The 23,387-nt window shown below is 38.5% G+C and overlaps 1 protein-coding gene across 1 annotated transcript in view; it reads left to right on the forward strand.

The window, feature by feature from the left end:
* LOC150085683 (heat shock 70 kDa protein 12A-like) overlaps nucleotides 1-23,387 on the forward strand; it is a 228,723-nt gene that overhangs the window by 185,303 nt on the left and 20,033 nt on the right. Inside the window, exon 7 of the mRNA XM_090374189.1 lies at nucleotides 5,199-5,536. Within this exon, the coding sequence (XP_090230315.1) occupies nucleotides 5,199-5,536 (338 nt within the window). The remainder of the gene's footprint in view (nucleotides 1-5,198; nucleotides 5,537-23,387) is intronic.

Genomic DNA, 23,387 nt, shown 5'->3' on the forward strand with positions numbered 1-23,387 from the left:
TCAACGTGGACTAATGTTATTAGTGGAGTTCCTCAGGGTTCAGTGTTGGGTCCGTTGTTGTTTTCGGTGTTTATGAATGATATTGATGATGGGATATCAAGTTTATTGTCCAAGTTTGCAGATGATACAAAGGTTGGCAGGGTTGTTAAGGACACTACTGACGCTATGCTGCTGCAACAGGATCTGGAAAGGTTGAACAGATGGGCTGAGAGGTGGCAAATGAAGTTTAACATTGACAAATCTAAAGTACTACATATGGGAAACAGTAACCCCAGAGCAACGTATCAACTCTGCGGTACTACACTGACAGTGGTGGAGAATGAAAAGGACCTGGGGGTAATTGTGCAGGCAGATATGAAGTTCTCTGAGCAGTGCAGACGAGCTGCAAGAGTAGCTCATGGTGTCTTGTCAATGATATACAGGAATTTTTCCAGCAGGGATAAGGAGGTGATTATTCCCTTGTATAAGGCAATGGTTAGGCCACATCTTGAGTACTGTATACAGGTCTGGAGGCCTCATTTCAAGAAGGATGTAGAGCTGCTGGAACGGGTACAGAGAAGGGCAACAAGATTAGTGAATGGAACAAAGGGTTGCTCTTACGAAGAAAGGCTTAAGTTTTGCAAATTACAGAGTCTGGAGACTAGACACCGGCGAGGTGATCTGATAGAGGTGTATAAGGCTTTGAATGGTTTGAGCATGCTCAATGCCAATGGGATTCTTCATCTTGCTCAGAATAATCAGCTCAGAGGGCATAAATTCAAATTGAGGAAAGACAGATGTAGGATAGACGTGAGGAAATTTGCCTTTAGCCAGCGGGTGGTTGGTTGGTGGAACAGACTTCCATCCCTTGTGGTGGAGGTTGATAGCCTAAATAAGTTTAAGGCTCAGCTGGACAGGTATTTGGAACGAACAGAGGGGTGAAGTGGAAGTGGGTTTTTTTTTTTTTTTTTGGCTGATGCTGCATAAGCTTGCTTTCTTGCATCAAATGCCTCTGCTAATGCTAATGCTAACACATAAATTAAAAATTTCAATCCCTAAAACTAATCAAATGTTGTTAAAAGGCTACTTAAATTTAAATCGACCCCCCAATATTAAGCTTAATGGTGAAGCAATTAAAATTATTCATACTTATAAATATTTGGGAATTATGTTAGATGACTGCTTTAATTTTGTTAATCATGCTAAATATCTATTACATAAGATCAAGGTGTTGACAGGTAAAATTTTGAGAATCACCAAAAATATCTGGGGCCTTAAGCCCACTACTCTCAAATAGTATTATACTTGTTTATTTTTACCAATAACTTGTTATGCTGCTGGTGCCTGGTGCTCCAGAATGAATCATTATTCAGTTAGAAAGTACCTTTTGCAGGCGCAGCACTTTTTTCTTTTGGCTATATCTAGGGCCTGCAGAATGATTTTGATCATGGCTATGTACTGGAACAACAGGTTCTCTGTTGTAGGATACTAGTACAATACGAGGTAATTTTTCATTACCTGTGGTATCATCGTAGAAAACATCTACCGGCTGCTGGAGAATTACTTTCTGAATCTTGATTTACCAGAAAAAGATGATTTTGATAGGCTTTGGAGTGAATTTTTAAGGGACTGGACAAGACTGGAGTGAATCAGAGCAGAATTACAAATAAATTCATTCCCCATGTCTTGGAAAGTAATAAACAGATGAGCTGGTTTTATCCTGATCTTAATGTTACATTTTTGTTGACAGGACAAGGGAACCTTAACAGCAAGTTATTCTCATTTGGTTTGGTCAACTCTCGTCTCTGTCATTGCGGTGCTCCTGAGACTGTGGAGCATCTGTTATTTGACTGCAACATATATTTGGATATTAGACGTGAGCCTTAAATCCTAACTGGGATATTTGATTTGTTCAATTGGACTCAGTTCTTAGAGAACAACGATAATTTTATGGCTTTATCTGAATATGCAGATAGGCTGTTTAACAGAAGGAAATCTATTATGAATAAAGATATATCTTGAAGTGACTAACACAATTGTGGTGTATTACTTTATTAGTATGTATTTGGATTCTAAGATTTATAGAAGACAATGATTGGATATGAGCTGGTTATTTCATGAATCTACATAGTTGTAAATAATCTTTGGACTGAAATTAAGGATCCATGTTTCTAACCAGATTAATGATTCTGGTATATAACTTGGAAAGATTATTAAATGTATTTATTAAAGAGTATTAAATGTATTTTTGCTGTATTACAAAATGTTAAACTATAGTCCTAGTATTATGAGGACTGAATCAGACATGATTGGTTTTATTGTTTTTGAAATTGATATGATATGTTATTGAGTATTATGAACTTTGATTGCACTGCTGATACTTAGTTACTCTTTGTGAGACTTGGTTTGTACATGGTTGGATTTCTCTTCCATGTATGCAACTTTGGCTTACAGAAGTATTGTGGGAACTCATGATTGGTTTTTCCAAGCTGTAAATATGGCAGTTGTGGATGAGACAAGATCCTTAGGTCTCTGTATCTAGCTTAGTGTGAGTAATAAATGTTTTTTCAGTTTTGGTCTTGAGTTGATTGTAAGGACCACACTTAGGATAAGGTTTGATTTGTTTGTGTTTATTGTTGTTTTGTTGGGCAGTATGTGAAACTTGACGATTTAAGTATGGAAAGGATATATGCTGTATGTTTATGTTCTCTTTTAGGTGTGTGTGTGTGTGTGTGTTGGTTAACCTACTTGATAGGGGTAATGAAAGTGTATCCTCTAAAATGGATGGAGTTTACATGCTATGTACTGGAACAACATAGCATGTAATGATGAAATCAGCAACATAGCTGATTTCATCATTGTTGCTTTGTTGTAGAATGTTACTGTCTTATTATGAGTGTTCTGATTTCTTTGCATAAGTGCAGGAGTGAATGCACCCTTCCTATAAGAGTTAAATTAAATTAATCTCCAAAAGTTATTGTAGTTTTGATAACTAAATTTGGTATTTATTTATTGGTGTAAATAGTGATTTGTCTATTCTTCTCTAGTTGAGGGAAATGTTAAATTGTTGGCTTTGTAAATTATGTGTATAATAGTTTTACTTTTATTTGGCTGTGTGGCCTTACCAAACTCTGTAAGCTTTGTCCACTAGTATCTTTTAATCTTTAATCTCTTGCTGACTTCCTCTTCTGGGGATGCCTATTTCTTTCATCCCCTTGCTTTCCTTTTTTTTCCCATCCATACCATTACCCCTACTTCTCACGCTATGTTCCTTCCTTTTCATTTTTCATTATTTATTGGGATAACAAGTTTTCTTGTTATCCCACAAAAAGTCTTTACCTGTTTGTGGTTCCTGGCACGCCTCCACGTGGCATGGGATGGGAGTCAGGGGGCAACGAACCAGGTGTTCACTGCCCTCTGGCTGCAAAGTTGCCAGGTGCTGGCACTCAACAATCAACATAACACACGCATAAACTTTACACACCAACACTTATTCACACTTGCCGGCTTTGGCAAATTTGCTTTTCAGATTCTACTGTGGTACATAGGGAAAACCCTGGAGACCGCTTCAAAAAACAAGAATACTTTAAATACCCAACAAATCATGACAATATTGACTAGCTTTTGCCATTGTGTTTTTCCCTTTTTTTTTCTGTCATTTCAAAAGAAGTTCTTGCTCTTAATTGTGCTTATTATCAACTAAACACTTGGCCTTGGCCTTGGCCTTTGCGATGTGCAGACCATTTCATTTTTTTTAGTAGTATGGAATGAATGATTACTCATAGTATACATACATGCTCGATCACTGTGCCTTTGTAATCATGTTCTCAAAATCAAGGTTTACTCTATTACATTAATAATTCCAAATGACTAACCATTGTTTGTTCAGATAAACTTGGACAAACTGATTAAAACTATCTAATTGCATGTTAACTCATTCAGTATGCACTGCTCAAGAAAAAAAATTTGCTGTGCTGCACAATAGCAAAATTAAGAAGTGGGATGAAACATTCCCCCACTTATTAATTACTCACATTGAATGCTCAGCTTTAAATGCTTTCTCATTCTATCTTTTGTACATCATCACTCATCAAGATTTAGTAATTCTATAGTTCAGTAGCAACAGCACAAACAGCATTAACACTTGAAAAAAAGCACCACAGCTTGATTTTGGCATTAGAGGATTTGGGAGGTGCAGAGTTCTGCTGTGACCCAACCTGAATCTACCACTGCTTTGATGTATGACAAAATTGCCTTTTGTGCCCTTAAAAATGACACTTGCTCTGTGATAAATTTTTTCCCCTGGCAGGCACTCCCTGGTCCTACTCCATATATGCCCTTTTTACAGAACGTTTCCTGTTTCCCCAACAGTTCAGTCACCCAGATTACAATTTCCCATTTCATTTTTCCATAGTGCCAGTGCCAATGGCAGAATAACTGACGTGGACAAGTGGTCAGGAGCACGAGTGCAGTAACACATGCTCTTTCAATGGACCGGGGTTCGAGCCCATAACTGCTAAATATGATTAACATTTGTATTGATTAATTTATTGTAAATGCCACTGACCTGCTGGTCATGCCAGAGTATAAACAAGAACTATCAGTATTTTCCATAAGTACTTAAAACTTTCTGAAAACTGAAAATCTCTGCTTCACTTTTAACTAATGTCAACCTTATTTGGCAGTTGTATTGCTAACTGGTGCACCCATTATCTGAGTTAAAATAAAATTCATGGGAAGTTATACATTATAAGTTATAATACTAAAAAGAATAAATGCACAAGGTGTAATAGGCTACAGATTGGTAATTCACTATAAGAATATCAGTGATATATCACCATATTTTTCCATAGTAGTAAAAAAAACCCTACAGAAGTAGGTACCCCAGCGTTGCAATCATGATTGCAACTGGGGTATCTACCCTCTCACCAACTACAGGCCAACAAGCTTTGAAACGGTGCGGTCTCGGTGGCAGTAGCTCCCTAGAATAAGAAACAATAGTCTCCTCCATTGGTGAAGTGGTACTTATTCGAGGTAGTGCAATACATGGTAACTTGTTGTGAAAGTAGTCGCAATATGAGATACAATTAAATCAATGCCATTTACACTACTTCTGTACTCCATATGAGTATTTCCATTGTTTTGACAAATGTTTGCTTTAATTAGAAAGATATGATATATACTAAATATAATCCACAGTTTATTTATTTTTATTTCAGGTACTCGTTATATGGTAGTTGATTGTGGAGGGGGTACTGTTGATATCACAGTTCATGAGCTCTTGGATAATTGTGGCACACTCCGTGAACTGCATAAGGCCATAGGTGGGCCTCATGGCTCCTTAGGAATTGATTTGGAATTTGAAAAGCTTCTTAATAGCATTTTTGGAATTGATTTTATTGAACAATTTAAGCTAAAACGACCTGCAGCTTTTGTTGATTTAATGATAGCATTTGAAGCTCGAAAGAGGAATGCTAGTCCATTTAAGATCACCCCTTTGAACATCTCTTTGCCATTTTCATTTATTGATTATTACAAGAAATGTAAAGGAAATTCGGTAAGTAAAACACCTTTACTCTTTACTTTGTTTCCTTTGTGCAGAGGATAGTATGGTGAGAAATTGGTGATCACATAAACTGTTAATTAAATCTTAAATGAATAAATCTCATTTAATAAAAACTTATTTTACAATCCAAAAAAAGTTTATTATTGCAATGTTTAATATTTATCTTCAGTATTCATAAATTCATAAATATCCATAACTTCAGTGCTAAGTGGGGCAGCAAGTTCCAACTGGGGGATACTCCATGTAGCTAACAGTTTCTAGTTAGCAGAAATGCATTTAAGAGTTATAAGTAGATACTGGACATGTACATTTATTTACCAATTGCACCATTTTAGAAGCATCTTTGAATATATGGTTCCAACAAAATGCTTACTGGAAATGTCAAACAGTAAATGATTACTGGAAATGTCAAACCTATCAAAATTTGTCAATGTTTACTAGACATGCATAAGAATGAAACTGTTGATATCAGTGCCATTTGTTGGTGGGATTTATGAAATAAGGTTATTGCCAATGACCGATAATGTTGACTGATGAAGCACATAAAGCAAGTACTTAGTTGTCCAGTTCATTCTAGAGTTTGAACTCTTGCATCAGACAGCACAGTGCCATTCCAAAGGCAGAAAGTGCTGGTTGAACAAGCAAGCAGTAGTTTTGTTGATGGCTGTGTTATCAAGGAACTTTACATATTTTGTACAAAAAGGATAGGTGGGATAGGACCAAGGTATGTCAATTTTCCAATGGTAAAAGTGGTGACATTATCTTTTAAGGGGACAAAAAAGTGATATACTTTTCACTTTAGTACTAAACAGTATCAAGAATAGACCTGAGGATTTGTGCTTGTTTTTACAGGGATAATACATTTAAGTAACTGGACAACATAAGCTTGCTTTCTTGAATCAAATGCCTCTACTAATGCTAATGCTAAAGTAGGAGTGTAAGAATACTTGCTGAATGTTATTGATTCAGTGTTGAGTGGGAGGAGTATTGATGCAGATAATAGATCAACAGCAACTGCAAGCAGAGGTGAAACCACTCTTGCACTGCTTCCATCAGCTTGAAATACAAAGTATGAGAAAAACTACAAGTCCTGCTGGGGGTGGTCCTCACAAGAAAAGCAAATATAATAGCTGTTTTAGAGTTAACAAGAGTAAAAAGAGGTTTAAATATACGTGCATTGTATACTAATGCTTATATTATAGTAAATAAATTTGAATTGAAGTATTAGTTAAGTTATCTAATGCAGACTTCATAGGGGTATTAGAAACATGGTGCCACTCTGTCATAGGGATTGCACAATTTCAATACAGTGAGTACTGAAATTCTGCAATCCCAGAATTTCAATACAGTGGTTCAAAGATGGGCAATTTGCATGGTGAGAACAGCAAAAGGTCAGCTGCACAAGGAAAGACTGATTATGTGGGCTTGCAGACCTTGGCAACCAGGCACATTAGAGGGGACTTGATTAAGGTTTGTAAGCTCTTAGAGGGGTTAGTAAAATGAATGAAAGTGATATTTTCACTGTTATGAAAAATTCCAGAACTAGGGACCTTAAATTGAAATTACAGGGGAAGAAGTTTAGACAAGATCGTAGCAGTTTTCTTTTATTAAGTGATTTGTTGATTACTTGAACAAATTACCTTCTCAAGTAGTTAAGGCTGGCAATTTGAAGGTATTCAAAAATCAGTTACCTACATGAGGAAGGAAGCACATAATTTGTTTATTTTTCTTATCTAATTTGTTTTTTTTTTTTGGCCAGTGCAGAGAAAGCATACGATTACCTTGCACTGTATGGCTTATGTTAATACTATGTGCACAGAATGGACAGACAAAACAGGACAGAACAGGAGGTGGTTTGTGGGGGGGGGAATTATGCTTTTGATTGGGCACATACAGCGGCGGACAAAAAAACTGCATCACCTTAAAAAAAGTAACATATTATTTGATTATAAGATATCATTTTGTTTGTCGCAAAGCAAAGGTATTGCGTCAGATAATGCTTCTATTGCATCAGACAGTAATTGCAAGGTATTGCATCAGCCGTTTCTATAAATACGGCATTGGAAGTATATACACACTCATTAGTATTCTGCTTTGCGGAGGTGTAAGCATGGCTCCATATGTTCAGTTGACACCAAGAAAAAAAAGCGTAGCTGTTGCTTTGTTCCAGGAAGGGCTTTCTATGCGTGCTATTGCTGATAAAATAGGCTGTCAACAGTATCCTGGGTGCTGAAATTAAAGCATGAAACCAGTGATGTGAAGAGAAGACCTGGATCAGGTCGTAAGAGAGTGACTACACCTTACCAAGATCAATATTTAAAATGGCTATGCCTTCGTAATTGCCATGCTTGTGTTCCTGATCTAAAACTCTGCTTTGAGATGGCCTCTGGTGTTAAAATAAGTGCACAAACTATCCAAAAATGGCTTTCGGAATGTGGTCTGCATGCATATCAGCCCAAGAAGAAGCAATACCCTTCTGGTGACCCAACAAATGAGAATGAAGCAACTTGCTTGAGCTAAAACACGTTTCATGGACAAAAGAGCAATGGGACACCATCATCTTTTCTAACGAATCAAAATTCAACTTGCATGGTTCAGATGGGAAGCAATATGTCAGAAGAAAAAAATCATGGGAATACCATCCTGACTCCAACTGTAAAGTTCCGCATAACACTGACTGTAAAGTTCCTCGCCGGTCAAATGGTCTGGGGATGCATAACAAGCAATGCGGTTGGGGCAAATTAAGTTTATTAACGGAACGGTGAATGCAGAAACCTACACTGCTATCCTAGAGGAGTGCCTGAAACCCGTTATTAGGGATCACCACACAGACGTCCAAAACTGCATTTTTCAACAGGACTTGCCACACGGCAAAATTGGTAAGTTTTATGCTATTTAGATTTAATGATGAGATCATCTTGTCAGGTTTGTCATCTTGTCTCACAAGGCTTAAAATCTACTTACACCAATGTTTTCCCTTGTTTTTCTTCCTTAAGGTGCAGTCATACTTCAGAAATACAGAATTACAGTGTTGGACTGGCCTGGAAACAGTCCAGATTTGAACCCTATTGAAAATTTCTGGTACATAATGTCATCTAAAATTGCTCAGAAAAAGCCAGCAAGTAAGATTCAGCTGCAGGAGAGCATTGTAAGGGTACCACAAAATTGGGCAACCGTATATCCAGAAGTCAATTAACTCTATGCCAGATTGATTGCAGCTCGAGGAGGAACAACAAAATATTTAGGACTTATTTTGCTGATTTGCAGTACATAATACTATTACATAAACTTGTCATTTCAGTTTGTACATGTAAATGCAATAAAATGTATGTTTGGTTGTCATGATTGCCATCTGCATGATTTTTCATATTTCCATTAATTATGCATTTTACCCTTTGGGAAGTATTTATGGCAATTAGGTATTGAATTTCATTCACAGAGATATATATCACATCTAACAAATGCATTTTGAACATTTCTGCAACCCATAATAGGCGCTCCGTAGCCAGGTGGGCAGGAGCAGCAGTGCGTAGCACACGCTTCTTGATTAGAGCGGGGTTCGAGCCTGTGACCACCAAATACGGAGGATGCGGAAAGATTGGAAAATAACCACCGCATATTCCCGGAGCAATATGGCCTTAGTTGCTAATGCTCCTAAAAACCAAATAACAATAACAACAGTAACCCACAATGCAGTGCAAAACACATTATTTTCAAAATTTACAAGTGATGCAGTTTTTTTGTTCGCCACTGTAGAATCAAAGGCTGTGCACCCCAATTGATGTAAGTGGACAGTATAACGTTGACTCAGTTTGGTATGACATAAGCACTAAGAAAATGAAAATGAAATTAGGAGAATGTTATAAGCCAAATGAGTTTGAGTATAATGAATATAGACATACAGTAGAATGGACTAGTAAATTGGAATGTTTTATAAGGGAAATTTTAACTTTCCAGATATTGACTGGAACTTTGAGTTGGTCATTCACATAGTACCTGACCACCCTTAGGATTTATGGGCTGACTGTTTTTATGACCAGCATTTTAGAGAGGTGACAAGAGGAATCAGTATTCTTGAACTGTTTATCAGTAGAGACTCTTCATACATCCAGAATCACCAGATAAAGGAATTAGTAGGTGGTAGTGATCATAACATCATTTTATCTGACATCCATTTAAGTTTAAACCTTGAACACTTGGTATAAACATCTTAGTAGTTTCTAATATTACTGGCCATTTGGAATTTGCAGATGGTAACATTATCAGTTCATCACACCGAAAAGAATTTAAAGTAGTCACCTTTACAAAAGCAAAATCCTTTCCCTTTACTCTTGACAGTAGTTATATCTTTTAGTAATTCCCACAACAGTAGATTATTATTATTAGTAGTAGCCATATGGTGCAAGGAAGCCTGAAGCTTATGCTGCACCAGCAAAAAAAAAAATTCCTGAGTTACCCTGAGAGAGGCCGACCGGGCTAGCCGGGTGGGTAAAGTGCCTACCTGGCAACCCAAAGGTCGCGGGTTCGATTCCCGCCTCGGGCTTGGATAAAAGTACTGCAAAAACCTTGGGAGGTGCATTATGGCCACGGAAGCCTATGCCCCAACAACTACCAAAAAAAAAAAAAAAAAACCCTGAGAGAGAGAGAGAGAGAGAGAGAGAGAGAGAGAGTCAAAAGTAGAAAGGAATCATCAAGAAAGAGAAGAATGATGATATCCAGCTCAGGACCCTGGTCCTGAGCTGGATATCATCATTCAGGACTGGATATCATCATTCTTCTCTTTCTTGATGATTCCTTTCTACTTTTGACTCTCTCAGGGTAATTCAGGAATTTTTTTTTTTGCTGGTGCAGCATAAGCTTCAGGCTTCCTTGCACCATAATAATAAGTCCACCTTCATAGATGGATGAGGTTGCAGAGAAATTTATTCATAAAGTTCGGTTAGTCTGAAAAGTTTGAGACTGTCTCCCGAGCAAGACAGTGGAGCAAGTGGCGCTATCACTCGTAAGGCTACCACAAGAGAAGGGCAAGACCATCCAGCCCTACCAACTGGTAGTGCTTCCTGTGCAACTGCGCTAGTGACCACCCATGAAGGAAGAAAACGCCAACTCATGAAGTGGAGTGTTGAAACGATTACGTACATCATGCGAGCATACTATGAAATAACCAGGCTAGAGACCGACACGACAATGTACAGGTCGTGACTACATACCAAGTGGTTGGAACGATACCCGGATATTCAGGTCACTGAACAGCGATTAGCAGACCAAAGAAGGACTATTGTCATGAAGAACCTAATAGATCCTGCCATCTTGGAAAAAATCAAGCAGGATGTCAGCGATCAACTACAAAGCACAAAGGATACGGTCAATATGGAACCAGAGGAGGAACATCGTACCATGGAACAAGAGGAGGAACAGCAAGAAGAAATACAACCCAAAGTAGCTGAAGTCGAAAGAGATGAAGTCATGATATCCAGAATAGAAGACGAGTAGAAGAAGGCCCTAACAGAATTCGAAGGATATGATCCCACAAGAACCCACATGATACTCAAGCATAGGCCAAATAAAATCCTGTGGAGAGTAACAGATCACCTCAATCAGCAAATAATGCCACATTACCTTGACAACAATGGTGCAACACTGGAGGCTATCCACACAACCGTATACTGTGCTGCCATAGCAGCTACTAGGATTAATGGAAAAGAAACGAGAGACCAGCAGAATAACCGAAAACAGAAGGAATCGCCAGCTTGGGAAAGAAGACCTCAGCAGAAGATAGAAGAATTAAGAGTCAAGCTAGGTCAGTTGACCCAGTACCAACAGGGTAATAGAAGTAAGAAATTGATTGGAAAGGTGAAGAGCATCCTCAAGAGAGAGAGAGCGTCCACAGCAAACATGAAACCAGAAATCAGAGAATAGGAGAATACTTGGACACACTGAAGCAGAACCTCCTTGCACTCAGCAAGAGACTATGCAGATACAAAGAGAGCTCACAGAGGAAAATAAACAACCAAATCTTCGATGAGGACCAAAGAGCCTTCTATAGGAAACTGGGTGAAGATGAGAAAGCAGGAAACGGACCACCCGAGAAGAAGATGATCGAGGAGCTATGGGGAAATATCTGGAGCAGTGAAGACATAACAGCAGAGCACCCTGGATAGAAGTAGAACGAAAGAAAACCAAGGACATACAAGAGATGAGAGAGTGGAAGATTCGAGAAGAAGAAAAACAGTTGATCAGGAACACCCTGATGCTCTGAGCCCACTCAGATTAACCACAACTGGCGAACCCCAAAAATTGATGACATCCACAACTACTGGTACAAGAAGCTCACCTGCACACACAAGCACCTAGCAGAGCAGTTCGCTCGAATGATAAGACACCTGGAGACAATCCCGAAGTTTCTCACCGAAGGAGTCACATATCTGAAGCCTAAAGACAAAGATACAAGAAACCCGGCGAAATACAGGCTGGTCACCTGCCTCCCAGTGCTGTACAAGATCCTGACCAGCTGCATAACCAAGAAGATATCAGACCACTTAGAGAGTCAGAACATAATGGCCGAAGAGCAGAAAGGATGCAAGCAAAGGAGCAAAGGATGCAAGGAGCAGTTAACCATATATGCCGCAGTTATGGAGCAAGCCTATAAGAAGCACCACAACCTATACACGGCCTACATTGATTACCATAAGGCCTTCGACTCTACCTCATAGCTGGCTAATAGAGACCCTGAAGATCTACAAGGTCAATCCGACAGTGACAAACTTCCTAGGAGCAACAATGGCAAAATGGAGTACCACCATTAAAGTCAAGAACATCACAACCTGGCCAATCCCCATTAGAAGAGGAATCTTTCAGGGAGATGCTCTGAGCCCACTGTGGTTCTGTCTAGCACTCAACCCACTATCCACCATGCTTAATGGCAGTAAGTATGGATATAATCTCAAAGAAGGAAGAAAGAACCTGTACACTCTCGCCCACCTGATGTACATTGATGACATCAAGTTCTATGAGGCAACCGAGAAGCAACTCCAGCAACTACTCTGGATCACCGAAGAATTCAGCAAGGACATCAGGATGGAATTTGGTCTAGACAAATGCAAGACCCCACACACTGCACCAGGAAAAATTAGTTGGCCGAAACTACCAGCTGCTGACTGGTAAAGAGATCAAAGCTATGACAGAAGGAGAGACCTACAAATATCTAGGGATGATGCAGGCTCAGCAGTTAGAGCACAAGGAAATCAAGAAGTGCCTGACTGAAAAATATCATCAGAGACTCAGAAGCCTGCTGAAAGCAAAATTTAATGGAGGGAACACAGTTAAAGCCATAAACACCTATGCAGCTCCAGTACTAACATACACCTTCGGGGTCATAGCTTGGACTAACACCGAGCTAGAAGATATCATGAAAGACATGGACAATGATGACCAACAGCTGCCAACACCACCTGAAGTCAGCAGTGGAGAGACTAACAATAGCTCAGAGAGAGGAAGGAAGGGGCCTGATAGACCTGATAGAGCAACAGAAAACAGCAATAGTTAACCTGAAGGATTACTTCGAGAACAACACAACACCACTCCACCAGGCTATAAGGAAGATAGATCAGTGGTATACCCCACTCAACCTAAGCAAGGAATCCTCACCCACCCACACGGCACAAGGAACAAAGTTAGAATGATGGGCAAAGAAGACACTCCATGGTAGACACTACAATGACCTCCATCGATAACATATCATATCGATAACATTGTTTCCAATGCATGCTCACAAGCGAAACTCTCTTCCCCGAGATTGAAGGATTCATGCTGGCCATCCAAGACCAGGTAACGAACACCAGAAACTATAGAAAATACATCGCAAAGGAGCCCAGAATGTCGGATGACACATGTTGATGATGCCGCCTGGCCTCAGAAATGATCCAACACATCACCGCGGGTTGCAAGGTGGTCACCCAGACTGAGTACACTCATAGATGCAACCAGGTATCCAGGATAATACATCAGAAACTAGCGAGGAAATACCAGTTGACCAAAGAAAGTGTACCATACTACAAGTGCAAACCCCAGGCAGTACTAGAGACTTGAACCCATAAGCTGTACTGGGACCACACCATAATAACGGATAAGACCATCCCGCACAATAGACCAGACATAACCCTTGTGGACAAGATGGAAAAGGCTAACAGCCTACCTGATTGACATAGTGGTGCCCAACACTAGCAATGTCCAGAAAACCTATGAGGAAAATATTAGGAAGTACATGAACCTGAGACACGAAGTCAAGGAGATGTGTCATATGCAAGAAATATCGACCATCCCGATCATCATCATCATGTCAACCACCGGTATGGTGCCAAAGACTCTACATAGCAGCAATACGTCTCCCAGAGAACACCTACAAGAAACTCCAGAAAGTCTCAATCCTGAACACCTGTAGGATAGTCAGATTTCCTCGACCAACAATAACACCAGACATTACAACCACCCTGTGTACTTGGTAGCAGTAACCTGTCACGGAGTGTAATCCCCCAATCAGGGAGAAATAAAAAAAAAAAAAAATTAATAATAATAATAATCTACTAATGTAGGAATTACTAAAAGATATAACTACTGTCAAGAGTAAAGGGAAAGGATTTTGTTTTTGTAAAGGTGACTACTTTAAATTCTTTTTTGGTGTGATGAACTGATAATGTTACCATCTGCAAATTCCAAATGGCCAGTAATATTAGAAACTACTAAGTTGTTTATACCAAGTGTTCAAGGTTTAAACTTAAATGGATGTCAGATAAACTGATGAGACTAGTGGCAGAGAAGAAAATTCGTGGTATGATTATAAATTATCAGAGAACACAAAACCTGATAATTTACCAGTCTGATCAGTATAAACTAATCTATAGTCAAATTACTAAAGGTTATTATGATTAATATGATTACTGCCCATTTGGGAGGATTTGTAGTTGGTAACATTATCAGATTGTCCCACTGAAAGCAATTTAAAGTAGTCACCTTTACAAAAAAAAAACAAAATCCTTTCTGGTTACTCTTGACAGTAGCTACAAGCTAAGGCAGATTATGAGAGATATTTCACTAAAATTACAAAGAAAATTAGCAAAGAATCCATTGCTTATAACACTAGAAGGAAAGGGATGAATTGCATTGGTGCACTAGGCATGAATGATAACTATTGATGATCCTGTTCAGGTTTCTCCAATCTGAATTAAATATTTTGCATGTACATACTTACATTAATGTCTTTCTCGATGGGAATACCAGATTTATACGGTTATAAACTGAAGATAAATAATTTTGGGATATCTGAGAAGAAAGTGGAAGAGAAATTGTAAATATTAAAAGTAAATAAGGCACCTGAGGTATATGGGATAAATCCAATTATATTAAGACAGGCAGCAAAAAAAGGCAAGCAAAACTTTAGCCATAATTTTGAAAATATTATTGGATTCAGGAGAGATTCCTATAGATGGAAGATGTGCAAAATGTGTCTCCTATGCACATAAGGTATCAAAAGGCGACATGAGCAATTATAGAAAGCTTCACTTCTATCCAAGGGGAAAATAATGGAGTTATTGGTTAAAGATTTATTGCAGGATCATCTTGACAGGATTTCAGTTATATGAAAATTACAGCATGTATTAGTAGTAGTAGAGGCATGTGATGCAAGAAAGCAAGTATATGAGCTTATGTAGATATCAGCCAAAAAAAAAAAAAAAAATTCACACATCCATTCCCCCTAAAAGTTTGTCCAGTTCCTCCATGAATTTATTTAAGCTATCAACTTCCACAATGACAGATGGAAGTTTCTTCCAGCAATCAACTACCCACTGGCTAAAAGCAAATTTCTCCACATCTACGTGTGACAAAGTTTTGAGAATAATTTTGTTTCCGTCAGAGTGACCACACTGTAAACTGTTACGTCCTCCGGCTGTTGTTGTTATTTGGTTTTTAGGAGCATTAGCAACTAAGGCCATATTGCTCTGGGGATATGCGGTGGTCATTCCCCCGACCTTTCTGCATCCTCCGTATTTGGTGGTCACGGGCTCGAACCCCGGTCTAATCAAGAAGCATGTGCTATGCAATGCTGCTCCTGCCCACCTGGCTACACGTCCTCCGGCTGTGTAGCCTGAACCTCCCTCTACTTTCATTCAAAGGATAAACGTTGTCAATTGTTTCAGTCATTGTACAAGTTGGTGCGTGTAAAGACGTATTTCAGTTCCGTGTTACGTGAAAAATGGAACGTAATTTAGAGCATAGAGTTTGTGATAAAATTTTTGATGAAAAGTGGCGAATCGTCAACGGCTATTTATGAAAAGTTGACCAGAGTTTATGGAAATGATACCATGTCGAAACCACGCATTTTCAATTGGGCAAAACAGTTTTGAGAAGGATGTGGATCTGTCGAAGATGGTGAGCATTCAGAGCGTCCTTCCACGACTCGACATGATGAAAACATTGTTCGTGTGCATGATCTTGTTTGAAGCGATAGGCGGTTACCTACAAGAATGAGGCGCCTCTGTAGCCAGGTGGGAAGGAGCAGCAGTGCGCAGCACACGCTTCTTGATTACACTTATTTCGAGCCCGTCACCACCAAATACGAAGGATGCGGAAAGGTCAGGGATTGACCACCGCATATTCTCGGAGCAATATGGCCTTAGTTGCTAATGCTCCTAAAAACCAAAAAAAAAACAACAACTACAAGAATGATTGCCAAAAAACTAAACATTAATTGGGATAGTGTTAGATTAATTTTGACTGAAAATTTGTTGATGAGGAAAGTGTGTGCAAAGCTGGTACCGAAAAATCTCTCTCATGAGCAGAAAGAAATTCGGTTGCAACATTCTCAGGAAATGTTGGAAAGCATTGAAGATATTCCAGATTTGCTTTCTCGTGTGATTACAAGGGATGAAAGCTGGGTATTTGCTTACGACCTTGAAACAAAAAGGCAAAGTCAACAAACAATGGGAGAATCCTCGCCAAGACCTAAAAAAGCAAGAATTTCAAAGTCAAAAGTGAAAACTATGTTAATTTACTTTTTTGATCGAACAGAAATCGCCAACAAAGAGTTTGTTCCACCTAATGAAACTGTCAATCGACAATTTTACCTTCAACTTTTGGAAAGGTTTTGCAAGTCACTGGGTTCAACTGAAATTGCTTCATTGTGGATTTTGCATCATGACAATGCTCACGCACATTCCACCATTGTAGTGAAAGAGTTTTTAACTTCAAAATCGATCACAACATTGCAGCACCCTCTGTATTTTCCTGATTTGTCTCCTTGTGACTTTTTTTTTATTTCCTTGACTAAAAGGAGTCATGAAAGGAACACATTTTCAGTCAGTATCTGAAATTCAGAGTAATGTAATGTGAGTATTAAAACAATATCAGAAAGCGAGTACCAGAAATGTTGCGATCAATGGATCCCATGCTGGAATGCATGTATAGTCTGAAGGGGACTATTTTGAAGGTGATGTATAATTCACCTTGAAAATATCTGTATAATTTTCAAAATAAAATTTTTAAATGAATTATACTTGTTATTGTCACACCCCATATTCTACAATTGTCCTTCCTCGCTTTCCTCAATTTGAATTTATCCCCCCTCAGGTTCGTAATCTGAGCAAGCGAAAGAATCCCATCAGAATTCAGCGTGCTCAACTCATTCAAGGCCTTATACACCTCAATCAGATCACCTTGCAAGTGCCTAGTCTCCAGTCACTGCAATTTGCAGAACTTATGCCTTTCTTGGTAAGAGGATTCCCCTCACCAATCTGTTGCCCTTTTCTGTACATGCTCAACAACTCTACATCCTTCCTAAAATGAGGCCTCCAGACCTGTACGTATTACTCAAGGCATGGCCTCACCATTGCATAATACAAAGGGGTAATCACCTTTTCACTACTACCAAAATTCTTGTATATCATCGACAATACCCCATGACCTGTTCTGGCAGCCTATCTACATTGCTCAGAAAACTTCATATTGACTGCACAATTATTCCAAGTCTTTTTCATTTTGTACCACCCTGAGTGTCGTACCACACGGTTGGTACATTTCTCTGGGGTTACTTCTATCCATATGCAGTACTTTGCATTTGTCAATGTTAAACTTCAGTTGCCACTTCTTAGCCCATCTGCCCAACTTTCCTAGATCCTGTTGCAGTAGCATACTGTCATTAACAACCCTGCCAACATTTGTATCATCTGCATATTTGGACATTTAGCCTGATATACCTTCATCAGTATCATTGATAAATATACAAAACAACAGCAGGCCCAACACCAAACCCCTGGGGACTCCACTGATAACGTTAGTCCACAAAGAGCAGCGTCCATTGATTACCACTCTCTGTCATCTCCCACTCAACCACCCTTTTATCCATTGTAGCAACTTGCCCTTAACACCATACTGCTCCGATTTGTACAGTAGCCTTCCATGCGCAACAGTATCAAAAGCTTTCCTGAAATCTAAGTACAGTATATGATATCAAAATTATTTTTGATATCATATACCTTGTGTTTTTTAAGGGAAGATCCTGCCTGACCAATCTGATTAGCTACAGAAATGTGGTAACAAAGGAACTGGATGAAAAAAAATTATTTTTAAAAGCTTTTGATGATGTTCAACATGGAACAGTATCAAAAGCTGTAAAAATTGGAGCAATGTGGCACAGGGGAAGTTACTACTGTAGACAGGGATGATTAAATGGCAGGAGAAAGAGAATAGTTACAAGTGGGCCATGCTCTTTGTGCATTGATGATTAGTAGTGGAGTCCCTCAGGGTTAAATTCTGTGTCCCTTACTGTTTTCAGTATTTATTAACAATACGGAATAAGGGATATCAAGCCTAATGTCCTAAGTTTATAGATGATACAAAAGTTGGCAGGGTGGTTAATCACAGGAATCAAAGCATATTACTCCAACAAGACATAGAAAAAAGAAAAAAACTACATATTTCACCTATCCATACCCTCCAAGAACTTGTCTAGTTCTTCCTTGAATTTATTCAAAGCGTCCACTTCCACAACAAAGATGGAAGGCTGTTCCAACAACCAACCACCTTCTGGCTGAAGGCAAACTTCCACACATCTATCCTGCAACCATCCTTCTTCAACTTAAATTTATGCTCCCTCATATGTATAGTCTCAGCAAGAGGAAGAATGCTATTCACATTCAGCTAATTAAATCCATTCAGTCAGTTAAACACCTCAATTAGATCATCCCACAGGTGTCTAGGCTCCAGTAGCTGCAATTTGTAGAAATTAAGCCTTTCCAGATAAGAGCACCCATTTGTTCTCTTCACAAATCTGATTGCTCTTCTCTGCACCCATTCCAGCAGATCTACATCCTTCCTAAAGTGAGGCTTCCAGACCTGTATACAATACTTAAGATGCAGCCTATGCCATGGCCTTTTACAAAAATATAATCACATCCTTATCCCTGCTAGCAAAGTTTCAGTATATTATTGAAAAAACCCCATGATCTGCTCTGGTAGCTCATGGGGGTTTTCTGGTAGCTCATGTCTGCACTGGGCAGAGAATGTCATATCCGACTGCAGAGTTACCCCCAGGGTCTTTTTTATTTTTCACCTACCCTGAGTACCACACAGTTGATAAGTTACTATGGGATTACTGCTACCCATATGCAGTTCCTTGCATTTATCAGCATTAAACTTCAACTGCCATTTCTCAGCCATTGACCCAATTTTCATGGATCTTGTTGCAGTAGCTCATCCTGAGTACTGTCCTTAGCTACATTGCCAACCTTTGTGTCATCTGCAAACTTTAACATTAAGCCTGATAAACTTATATCAATATCATTAATAAATATTAAAAATAACAGTGGACCCAGTACTGAACCCTGCAGGACAACACTGATAACATTAGTCCATGAAGAGAAGTGCCCACCAATAACCACTCTGTCTTCTTCCACTTAATCATCCCTTTATCCATAGCAGTAACTTGCCCTTAATGCCACCTTGACCCAGTTTGTACAGCAGTCTTTAATGTGCAATAGTATCAAAAGCCTTCCTGAAATCCAAGTATATGATACCAAAATTATTTTTTGCATTCCAGTTCCTTGGTCACCGCATCACAGTAACTTATCAGACTGGTTAAACAAGACTGCCCTTTAATAAATAAATGCTGTGATTGGAGTATAATTGCATTGCTGTCCAGGTGGTCCTACATTACTTCTTTAACCAGTGATTCCATTATTTTCCCTGGAACAAATGTTAAGTTGACAGGTCTAATTACTCATGTTACCTTTTGATCCCCCTTTTTGAATTGGGCATATATTCACACATCTCCAGTCCATAGGGACCTCCCCTGAATCCAAGGATGCTTTCATAATTATGGCCAAAGGCTTGTTAATTTATGTTAATTTATATGTATCCCATGTATTTTTGTTCTCTGCCACATGCCTCATTAGTTTATCTGACATCCATTTAGGCCTAAACCTTGAACAATATTTCTTGTTATTTTTGGTTTTTAGGAGCATTAGCAACTAAGGCCATATTGCTCAGGGGATATGTAGTGTTCATTCCCTGACCTTTCTGCATCCTCCGTATTTTGTGGGCACGGGCTCGAACCCCGGTCTAATCAAGAAGCTTGTGCTATGCACTGCTGCTCCTGCCCACCTGGCTACAGAGGCACCTGCACAATATTTCTTAGTTGGTATGAAAAGCTTAGTAACTTCCAAGGTTAATTCTTTGAATGCTTCCCATTTTGAATTTTCTGTTGGTAACATCAGCAGTTGGTCCCACTCTATATAGACTTTAAAAACTGTCTCAGACCTCTGTAGTCACCTTTACAAAAGCAAAAACCCTTCCTTTTACCCCTGATGGTAGTTACCTTTTTTTTTGAGTAAATCCGACATCAGCACACTGTGATCACTGCCACGTAGTGGTTCCTTTATCTGCAGATTCTTAATGCATGAAGAATCACTACTGATAATCAGATCAAGAGTATTACTCCCTCTGGCTCCCGAGCATGCTGCTGTAGAAAACAATCATCGAATAAATCCACAAAAAGCACAATTATATGTGATGTACATAGTATTATAGCTTTGTCCAATTAAAGAGCAAAGGTTGTAGTTTTTTTTTTCATGTTCTCCATCAGTTGCTGATGAAGATCATTATTATTAGCATATGGTGTAAGGAAGCTTATGCTGCACCAGCTAAAAAAAAAAAAAAATCTGAATTACAGTGAGAGAGAGAGAGAGAGAGAGAGAGAGAGAGAGAGAGAGAGAGAGAGAGAGAGAAGAATCAAAAGGGGAATCACCAAGAAAGAGAAGACTGATGATATCCAGTTCAGGACCCTGGGTGTGCCAAGCCCATACTCACCAGATGTGAGCCCCTCATCGGCAACTGTTATTGTTAACAAATGGAATTTGTCTAATTTGTTTTGCTATTTTCTCCTATGTTGATGAAAAGCTTTGTCTGTTCAGATTGAAATTAGGAACAATGCTTTAAGCACTGCGTATGTTAGCTAATCCCTTAATTAATCCCTTTTAGCTTTTATATTCATTTTTTTACATTCCTATAATTAATCACTTTTGTGTTTTACATTCATTTTCTTTTCTCATAAAAATAAAATAAAATTTTATTAAAATTTTATTTCATTTAAAATTTAACTGGCTTAATTTGAATGCTGGTGTATTTTTTGTATCAGAATGTCTTTTTAATTTTGTTGGAAACATAGCACTATTCGACAAAACTTCTGAAAAAATAACACATTGTGGACTGTTTACTTGACGTATCAAACAGTACTTAATGCAATTGTGTTTTCAATATACCACTTTTTGCTTTTTCAAATCCAATGTGAATATGAATCATATGGTCTATTATCAGCAGTTTATTGTGGAAGTATTGGAATCATGTCTTCAACATTAGTTTCACTCACTTCAGAATTTTTCATAAAAAAAATTTAACTTGGTCTCTTTGCTCATTTTGTCTTGTGAGTACAAAGTGGACTTAATTTCATTAGAATTACCATATTTGATGGCGTATAAGACACATGGGCATTTAGGATGCATCCCCCATTTTAGAAAGGAAAATTAAGGAAAAAAAGCTTTAGTGTATTTAAGCATTTAATATTTATTCTAATGTGTATAGTAGAAAAAATCTCATTCTAAATATGTGATCAGAACAGCAACAAAAATACTAATACTGTATAATAATACATTATTTAATTGTCTTTCTATACATTAAAATAATTTTCCTCCTAGTGATGTTTATTCAGCCAATGGGAGAAGAGGGATGCGGGTTACGTGGTAATACGTAACAAAAGCTCGTTTTACTGTGGTAGAACAAGCGTTGTGCTAGATGAACCTCATGCTCACACTTTGTTCATCTGCAGCAAACATGGGGCGAAGCCCCCTAGTTATTATTAATTTACCAATAGAGCAATTTAAAAGAGAAAAGAATCTTAGCTACATTAAAAAATATTTTATATGAAGCAAACAACCACTAGAATTGAAAATGAACAAAAAGACAGTGAGGGAATGGTAAAAAACATTAGTCTTCTGCAATGGGAAAGTTAAGTCATTTTGAAAACCAAAAAAATCATCACCTTCAAATCCAAAACTCTTCCTTACTAATGTCGGTATCACTGTCTTCAAATAACGCATGTATTCAGTGCCATCAAGGGCATTACTAATTCCAGTCTTCTTGAAAGACTTTATAATTATTTTACCACTTATATTTCTCCAAGATTCCTTAACCCGTTCACACACCTGTGCAATGGTGGGCCTCTTTATTCTTCCTGTGGGTGTGAGTTCATGATCGGGTTCTCCCATCCATTTCCACTATTCCCTCATATTTTGCTTAAATGGCTTGTCAGTCCACCAGGAATGACAACTACCCGTGTATTCAATTCTCTCATCCTCATTTTAACGACTTCAGTTCAATGGGCTCTGAACTGGTCCCAAATGAGAAGAGATGGTTTCCTTAAGAGACCACCAGGATGCTTTGACCTGTTTTTTTGAAGCCATAAATTCATTCCAGATTCATCCATCCATCCTTTTGGATGAACATGAACAAATACATCTTCTGGGAGTTTTTCTTTTAAATATTAAAAATGGTGGTAGTTTTGTGCCATCGGCATGGCAGGCCAAAACTACTGTGTAATGTGTTTTCTCATGCCCAGTGCTTTTTATTGACACCATTTTAGACCCTTTCATATTCACAGTTCTGTTGGATGGTGCATCAAAAGTTAATGAAACCTCGTCCATATTTCCTATTTGGCCAAGTTCAAAAGAAGTTCGTTGTTCCTTTATTACAAATTTATGGAATTCCAGTATTTTTTCTTCATAATCTGCTGGTAATTTTTGTGCAATTGTTTTTGTATGCATTGATAAACAATGCATACAAATGCAATCAGTAACACCAACGTTCTGTTCCAGAAAAATTCGGAATTCCTCGTCCTTCTGCTAATATCCTGGCCTTATGCATAATTATTTTGGTAAAAACACTTATTCCTAAATTCCTTTCACCTACTACCCACTTTTTTACATCTTCTTCAAGTTCTGGCCAGTGTGGGGAGGGACGACAAAGGTTGTTTACTTTTTTTAGCAGCTTGAAGTTCTTTTTCTTGCTTCCGTCAGATGCATATAATTTTTTCCGTAGGCGGTGGTCCAAAAAACCTTTCTGCAGATCTGGCCTTATGCACAAATTATGCATAAGGCCATGTTTTTTAGCATGATCTATTATGTTTTGTTTTCCGTAGGCGAGTGGGCAGGAGCGGGAGTGCAGTAGCACACGCTCTTTGAGTAGACCATGGTTCAAGCCCCTGACTGCTGCATACGGTCGATCTGCTAACCCGCACTGG

Source organism: Mastigoproctus giganteus, chromosome 5 (genome assembly GCF_048544385.1).
Source record: "Mastigoproctus giganteus isolate SK-2022 chromosome 5, ASM4854438v1, whole genome shotgun sequence".
NCBI classification, from domain to species: domain Eukaryota; kingdom Metazoa; phylum Arthropoda; class Arachnida; order Uropygi; family Thelyphonidae; genus Mastigoproctus; species Mastigoproctus giganteus.